The following is an 8,694-nucleotide window of genomic DNA, read 5'->3' on the forward strand; positions in this document are numbered from 1 at the left end:
GGCGCAGTGGCGGGAGAAGCCGGGCCCTGCCCCGCGGTGGGCTCAGGCTGGATCTTGCCGTGAGTGGAAAGCAAGTGTGGGAGCCCCAGTTAAAGTGTTTGTGCACAAATGGAGCTCTTTGGCACTCAAATTCTTAGAACTGGTTTGTGTCTGACGATCTGCACAGTGTCTGTTGCTTGTTATTTAATAGCTGTTGTAGCATTTGCTTAATTAGAATGAGTTAAGAATAGCAGAATAACGCTGTGTTTTAGGTGTTGTTCTCAGTTCAGTAGTTATTCAGATCTCTGGCAATTTTAAGATACCATCTGTAGCTGCCACGTAATGTGCTGTACAGATGGATGGATGTGGGCTTTTTCTCTGTGGAAAGCTGAGGTGGGGTGAGAAGGAAGAGGCTGTGGGAAGAATAGCAATATAATTAGGAGGTTATTTGTTTGTAAAGGTTACTCTTGAGCCATAGGCACAGGACAGAGGAGGGAGGAGATGTTCGTAGTCTGAAAGAGTTTTTAAACAACAACAAAACCCCAAGAGCTAAATGCTTTTGAGAACAATAATTGTTAGAAGAAAGATGGGTAAGAAACTTGTGTTTGTACTTTTCCAGTTACAGAACTTTGGATCTGGCCTGTTAGAGTTTCCTCCTTTGTCTGTGTTTCCATTTTGAGCTTATGGCTGATGGGCTGATAAAGCACAGTGAGACTGGGAGAGGAGGCAGCAGTGAGTGTCTCGCTGGCTTTTTAATGGAGACAGATATTGCAAAGAGTGGATGTTCTTGGTGGGGGTGTGTGTAAATTTTTTAATTACTTTTTTAATAATTGACTCTTGGCGTTCCAGGATGAAGGAAGAAGAGTTTTGAATGAAAGGAGTTGCCAGGAAGTAGAACATTATGGTGCAGCATTTCAGTGTGGAGGCATTTGAAGAGGCGCTTGTCAGTGTCTCCAGTTAAAAATCAAACCCCCAAGCCCTGCAGGTGTAGACACCCACCTGCCTAAGGGGGGACAGGGAGCTCTCCCCTGGTGTTCCAGCTCTGCACAGAGAGAGTTGTGTTCTTCTGGGAAGCTGAGAGGGAGGCAGGTTCCAGCCAGCGTTTGGACTCGGACCGTAGTGTTGCTGGGGTTTGAAGGCGAAATAACAGGAAGCCTGGAAAAGTTGAGTGTGTCTCGTAGCAGGAAGGCAGCTGTAACGTAACTGCATTGCTCCAGAGGCAGGGAGCTAAATCTTGGTTTGCCAGTGTGTGCAGATGTGTCCTTGGGAATCTGCTGGAAGTGTCTCTGCATGGTTTTGGTGTAAGCGGACGTTCCAGGCTCCTGTCCTGACCTCATGCCTTCCTGTTTCAAGGGCCCCGTGGTTATGACAGCCTTGCTCTTGCCGTCCTCGTCTGCTGACTCGTGAGCCGTCACCAATCACGGCGGAGTCCATCAAGCCCACGCTCTGCAGGGTCGTCATCTACCTCCAGAAGGAGATGTCGGGGGACACGTGTCTGACCACCACCCTCTGCCCGGCCGCGGGGCCCAAGCCCAAAACCTGCAGCTTCAAAGGGGGCAGCCTTGGCAACAAGTACGTGCGCCTCAACGTTGGGGGCTCTTTGTATTACACTACGGTGCAGGTCCTGACCAGGCACGACACGATGCTGAAGGCCATGTTCAGCGGCAGAATGGAAGTGCTCACGGACAAGGAAGGTGAGGAAATGTCTTTTATTGTCGAGAACTTTGTGAAACAACTGGGGTTTGGTGGTGAGTTTTTAAAATACCTTAAGACTATGCTCAGTTAAGGATGTAGGAAAAGAGAGATTCCAAAAATAACTTGGAACATTAAGCAGCCAGTTCCCATTGGCGCTATCAGTCCTCTGTGCTTTGTGAAAACGTGCTCTTTTGTTACTAAAATTAACTAGCAGGAGGACTGGTTCTTTCCTGTGATCACAGCTGGTGTGCAGATCCTTGCTGTTGATCTGAAGACTGAACAGACAGTCTGTGGGTTGTCATTTCTGTCGTGTCATGTAGTGGCATCATTGGCAATGTGCGTGTGGGGAGAGACGTTCAGTTTTCATCTTTAAATCTCAGAATAGCCTTGCTCGAGATGTCAAAAATTCTCTTTTTTCCTCCTCCCAGGGGCACGTTCCACTTGTGGTGATGCTGTGACGGTGTTTCGCTGTCACTCAAGTAGCACGTCACCTCCTGCAGGGCACTGGTATTGACTGACTTTGTGAAAATCCACAGTACATTATAGAGAGTAGAAGAAGGAGGATGATCAGTATCAGAAATGGCTACAAGTGCTTTCATTTTCCTCTCTTTCGTAGTCCAGGGGAAAATGACACCTCAGGAGTGGGGGTTGTGTCACTGTGGAGGGGAGACTGTGAGAGGTTGGCAGTTATTTAACCTCTTGGTGTTCCTGAACACTCACATGCAAAAGCTCTTTTTCCTGCCCAGATGACACCAGTTTAAACTTGATGCACAACAGTGTGTTTACTCAGACTCAAACAACTCCTTGTGGTTTTGCATATCACTTAAACCCAGTTCCCTTGGCTCGGTCTCGTTGCGTGTTAGTACAACTAAGCCTAGTTAGTCCAGCAGCTCCATATAGGAGCCCCAGCCTGAATGGAGAACAAGGCTCATGTTCTGACAGCTCCAGCTGCAGGCCCAGCAGTGGTTGGCATGCTTTCATATGTCATTTTCTGTTCCTGGGTCCTAAAATAACACTTTGCTGCTGCTGCCTTCTGCATTATGGAAGAGGGCTTGGCACTGTATTAAGCCCTCTGCTGATGTGCATCCTACATGGCCATTGTTTGCTGGCGAGTCAGACATCCTGTTTCCTACTGAATGTGACTTCAGGGATGTTTTACAATTGCAAGAACTGTCCGCCTCCTGTTTCCTGCCTGCATCCCTTCTCTTCTTCCTCCTGATCTGTCTCTGCCTGGTTCTTTGCTCCTGTTCGGAGACCAGAACAGCTTTCTCCCCATACTGGGTTTTCTGGGCCAGTCTACCTTTTAGCATCTTCAGAACGCTTCTGTCCCTAACTCTGAAGAGCAGAAGGTATGGTTGGAAAATGTCCAAATCCTTCTGATTAGGCCACAGAACTTATCCTAAATCTACTTGTTGCAAACCTTTGTGAACTCTCTTTTCTAATCTTTCCTTGGCTTTCTCAGTGCCAAGTTTCTAATTGCCCAGCACTACCCCGTAGCAGCAGTTATTACATTTACACCTGTACAAATAGAACATTACTTAAACAGATGTAAATTAGACTTGCTATGGTAGCTAAAAAGGCCCATTCCTTTAATCAGGACCTAATACAGAAAAGATGAAGCACAGGTAACAGTTTTGGTCAGGCAGCCCAGTGCCTGATCAGCAGCGCAGTCAGGTGCCTGCTGTGATTTTAGTGTCTTTTCGTGGGAGGCCGAGTATTTTTAGCTCAAGACTTTTCTTTTTGGGGTACTGGAAAGCAGTGAGAAGATCTGGGAGGTGCCAAAAGAGTGGTTTCACTGTCACTTTCTGTTCTATAACCAACTTCAGTTTGTGCACAATCAGTAAAGATTTCCCCGAAGGAAATGGGAAGAATATCACGTGCAGTTTCAGGAAGCATCAGGCTTATTTAACCTCTCCCAGCAGCTTTTTCTTGCCCCCTAGTGTTGAGGCTATTGAAATGATGGGATGGTTGTTTTTCAGGCTGGATCCTCATAGACCGTTGTGGGAAGCACTTCGGAACAATTTTAAACTATCTCCGGGATGACACGATTGCGCTTCCAAAACACAGGCAGGAGATCAAAGAGCTGATGGCAGAAGCCAAATATTATCTCATTCAGGGCTTAGTGGACATGTGCCAAGCAGCTCTGCAGGTAAGTAGAAATAGCCTGGAAAGCTTTTCATGGGTGTTTTGCTTATAAAATTGACGTAAGACAACTTGAGAGAGCATTTCATGGCGTTAGAGATAGCATCAAGTCTTAGATGTACAAGACAGCCTGGAGGAAAATGAGAGAGCAGTCGGGCGAGTTGTGAGAGCGGATCCAGGACGTTTAGCAAAGCCATGGTTGTCCTTGCTCTGTGGGCACGCCTGGGATTCCAAGGTTCTTGGAGTGAGAGACAATGAGTACTTTAAGGACATTTCCTTGTATCAGTTTTGTAAATAGTAACCCTGTAGTAGCTTTTATTTATTTTATAAGTCTCTGTGCATTCAGGTGATTGAAATCAGCTTGTTCTGCCAACTTTTGGATAAGGTTAGCCCAGATGCAACATATAGAATTTACTATTAGGCTTAAGATTGTGAAATGGATGCTTCTTGCAGGACAAAACTTAGTAATTAATAAATGCCTCACGTACTAGATTCAACATACTTCTAGTATCCACTGCAAAAACACAAAGCCACACTAACAATTCTCCGTCTGGTTTGGAATTGAAAACCTTTCTTCTAAAAACAGAATGTTCTAAGGCCTCCCAATTAGCTATCGAGCTGTCCTTAATTTGCTACACAAGGAATCTGGAGTCACAGACTGTACCACATGCTCTTGATTGTTGCTTTTGTGTCAGACGGGGCTGAAGTCCCTTTGGTGACATGCTGTTTTTGCCAAATGTTCGGTTCATAGAGGCTGATGTTGTTATACGTGGCAGTGTTTGGACTTGATTGAAACTAGTGCAAACCCTTTCTATCCTTGCCTTCAGAAAGGGTGTAATAATAAACCCTCTGAAACCAAATACGACTCGAGCTCGTAGCCCTTTGCGGTAGCTAAGGAGGACATCCACCTGCATCCCAGTGTTTCCATTACTGCTGCCTTCTGGGGCTGAGCAACCTCCCTGCAGTATTCCTGGGTGCAGATCGAGGTAATGCTGTGTGGTTGCTACAGCAACACGGAGCTTGTCCTTCGCATCACAGGGTTTGGAACATGGCTGGAGGGGTTGGAGAAGACAGCAGCAGTGGTTAGCTTTAGCATTTATCTTCTTCCAGTTTATTTCCTCTCTATTTTCTTTCTTTAAAACAGGACAAGAAAGACTTGTATGAACCTGTCTGTAGCATCCCCATTATCACATCTCCAAAGGAAGAAGAGAGACTGATAGAGTCATCAATGAAAGTAACTGCTTTTCCACAACTACCTAGTGAGAAACTGAATTTTTGCTATATGTCTTCAGACACAGACCTTAACCTTTTCTGCTTTTTCCCTTTCTCTCCCAACAGCCTGTTGTTAAGCTGCTTTATAACAGAAGCAACAATAAATACTCCTACACCAGGTATGTCAGGCTTTTTCCCCGCTGGAATGGGGAAGTTTCCCTTTGATTATGGGAGTGGAAGAGGATGTGGGATGACCTAATTTAAGTTTTTTTGCTTACAACATTGCTCTTCTATGGATTTGAGTGCAGTTAGTTTTGAGTTATGTGTATCCGAATGGGGTGGGAACACAACACACTGTATCCATCGAGGCCTAGTGTACAGTTCAGTTGTGTTAGAAAGATGAAGAGAGACAAGGGACGAGAGAGAATAACAATGGTTGTTAATACTGGCTGAAGCTAGGTGTAACTTAAGTAATGCAACACAAACCAGTAACCAGAGCATTGCCTTGTCAGTGCAACGCAAGAATTTACGGGCTTTCCTCCTCTATAAAGAAACACTATATATTTAGTTTTATGCTGTAAATACCATGATCCCTTTGCTAAGATGCTACCAGAATGGCTTTGGTTTTTCCCTAGCTGGTCATTGAGGTGATGTGAGTAATCCTTTATGCTGTGCACAATCCTCATTTTTGCTTTTTCCATCTGAGATGCAATCTTGGAAGTTTTTTTCCTTAGACAAGCTGAGTGTCTGGCTGTCAGAGAGATGGATTCTAACAATCATGGTATTTCAGGTAGTCGGGAAATGCTACCTGCAGGAGTGCTGAAGAGCAGCCTGGTTTCAGCAGACTGCATTCTGTATCTGCGTATCGGATTCCTCCCTGTGTTACCCTTTAGCTTAGAGCTGTGATGCTAAAGCAGCACAGAAGAGCACATTAAGCACCCTGGTCTGGAAATGAAAACGTACCAGTAAGGAGAACAACAGAATCCTAGATACCAGGAGGTGCTGCTATCTCAGCTAGCTGGAGGGTTCTAATTATACCTTGCACATGAATCTGCATGCCTTGCTGGTGTTTGAATGAGGCATCCTTACTTAAAATTCCATGCTGGCTGCTAGCAAGCAAAGATTTTTTTTTCCTTCTATTCTTCCTAATCAACAGCATAACAGGAGCTTTCTCAGTTACATTGTCAGTTTGGTCTAATAACATAAATGTATGAAGATTTCGCATTCTTTTCCCAGCTCTGCCACTTGATAGAGGCTGGAACTTGTCACTGGCTGAATCCCAGGTTGCTTTATCAAATGATTCTTGGGAGCTGACGGCTTTGGTTGCACATCATTCTTTTTGGATTTAGCTCTGAACAGAAATACTCTCAGAATAAATATTTCATGTAAAGCCCACTTGGATAGTCTCATTAGCAGTGTCTTGATGCACAAGTATTTCAGTGCCTTCCTGGGCCACTCGCAAATGTTAAGATACATAAAAAGTATGATCTTGTGTCTCTGGGTAGACTTTTGGCAACAAGATGTGAGCCTGGAGCTTCTGGGTCCAAAGAGCAAGGAATTTTACTGTTAAAGCTAGCCAGGTTGGCTTTATTGCCCAGGCAGTAGTATGTTCACTAATTTCCACATACCCACACATAATTTCCCAGCTACCTGTAAAAATAGACAAAGGGGCACAGGGTACTTCTTTTCAATACACCTGCCTTCAGGCTAATGTTAGGGGTTGAGGCTTTTAGGTTTGGGGGTTTTTTACTTACCAGATCAAACTGGTCATTGATTTACTATGATGATGTTAAGTAAAATATTTTACATTTTAGGGATAGCTTTGAGAGCTTTACTTGATTTTAAAACTATAATACAATGGTTTTGGGTTTTCTTCTCTAGAACACCCAGATCATGCTTTGAAAAGTATTAAAATCCTCCACTGCACTGGCTGTCATTAAAACTTACTTTCCTAAATAATGTGTTCACACTAGAAATATTTATACTGTATCACCAGTGTTCCATGCTTTTAGCTGGCCTTCTAACACGTGTGGGCTCTTTGGATTTTTGCTGTTATGAAAGTAAAGAGAACTGAAGTTAACGTGTGGTTTAGTGGTCTTGAGCATCAGTCAAGAGATAGTTATAGCTCGCTGATGTAATGATTTGGGAGATTGTGCTGTCGTTATTAATTACATAACTTGACCTCTAAAGGCTGGTGTGTTTGCTCATGGGCATCAGAGCATCTTATTTGTATCTGAAATTGGCTATTACCCTCTCTTTTCTTGGCAGCATATGGCAATGAGTCACTACTTATTTGTAGTCTGTAGTTAGATCAATGCTTAAAGCTGTGGTGGAACTGGCATATAAATTCTGTAGAGATGGCCAGCTGAAAAACTGAAAAAAAAACCCATGTTCCTTCTGTTGTTGTGTTTCAGTAACTCAGATGACAACTTACTGAAGAACATAGAACTGTTCGACAAACTCTCGCTCCGATTCAACGGCCGAGTCCTTTTCATTAAGGATGTTATAGGGGATGAAATCTGCTGCTGGTCTTTCTATGGGCAGGGTCGGAAACTTGCTGAAGTCTGTTGTACCTCTATAGTGTATGCTACAGAGAAGAAGCAAACCAAGGTAATAGAGTTTTCCACCTGCCCCTTATCGTTTAAAGAAAATCAGGTTGCTGGTACATTGCAGAAACATACAGATTTTGTATAACTGAAGCCAAATTGCTAGGGGCAAGCAATGTCACCCACTAGACAAGCTTTGATACCCACTGTCCTGAATGTTGACTGTGTTTCAGCCTTGTAATGCTGCACAGATCAGGAAAAGGATATGTGCTTTTTTTTGTAGGTTGAATTCCCCGAGGCACGAATTTATGAGGAAACACTAAATGTCTTACTGTATGAAACCCCACGGGTTCCTGACAACTCCCTGCTGGAAGCAACCAGCAGGAGCCGCAGCCAGGCGTCTCACAGTGAGGATGATGAGGGGTTTGAACTTCGTGACCGAGTGCGCAGAATCCACGTGAAGAGATACAGCACCTACGATGACCGTCAGCTTGGCCACTAGCACGTCCTTCAAGAAGGGGGTTGGTGTCAAGGCTTGTGTCTATTCTTTGAGGGAAATCAGGAAGTAGGGAGGGATCGGTTGGACTCTGTGGATTCATCTTCATTTGGCTTCTTGGCTCCCTAGAGAAGCAAATGGGCATTTGTGCGTACAAAGCAACACTAAAGGCCAAAAGGCTTTCAGAGACAAAGATGTTCATTTTGCACCATGTGCTTTAAATACAGACTGGCCCCTTTTCATGCCACACGAGGAATGGAATTCAGAACACTGATTCTGACAGTTTGTGGTTGCTCTTTGATGTCTGAAGACTTGCCAGGTTTCTTACTTCCTGGAGAAGTCCCGCTCTTCTCGAATGAAGTGGTTGGATTTGAAAAGCTTTTCCCAGATACCTGCCCTTTTTTAGGGCTTTGTATAATGAAACTGCACGTTTTTAAATTGAGATACTGAAGAGGGGGCAGAGAGAACTTGAACATGACTACTCTTAGCAAATACTCTGTCTGATAACTCCCAGAAGAAATGGTTAGCTACGCTGTAGTCAGGTGCACTGCACTTGTGATCCTCCCACCTCCTGCCCCAATACACACTCAGAGGTTTGCATTCCAAGACAGCTTATCTCTAAAA

General features: G+C 44.4%; 1 protein-coding gene across 1 annotated transcript; it reads left to right on the top strand.

Annotated features, from left to right (window-relative positions):
- The first annotated feature begins 1,382 nt into the window (after window positions 1-1,382).
- Window positions 1,383-8,490, top strand: TNFAIP1 (tumor necrosis factor, alpha-induced protein 1 (endothelial)). Its single transcript, XM_010013528.1, has 6 exons — window positions 1,383-1,673; window positions 3,654-3,823; window positions 4,961-5,050; window positions 5,155-5,207; window positions 7,443-7,638; window positions 7,858-8,490. Exons 1-6 carry the CDS (start codon window positions 1,457-1,459, stop codon window positions 8,074-8,076), a joined length of 945 nt encoding a protein of 314 aa, XP_010011830.1. The 5' UTR covers window positions 1,383-1,456; the 3' UTR covers window positions 8,077-8,490.
- Window positions 8,491-8,694: the final 204 nt, after the last annotated feature.

The sequence above is a fragment of the Nestor notabilis genome, unplaced genomic scaffold (genome assembly GCF_000696875.1).
Source record: "Nestor notabilis isolate BGI_N333 unplaced genomic scaffold, ASM69687v1 scaffold31030, whole genome shotgun sequence".
Classification (NCBI taxonomy): Eukaryota; Metazoa; Chordata; class Aves; order Psittaciformes; family Psittacidae; genus Nestor; species Nestor notabilis.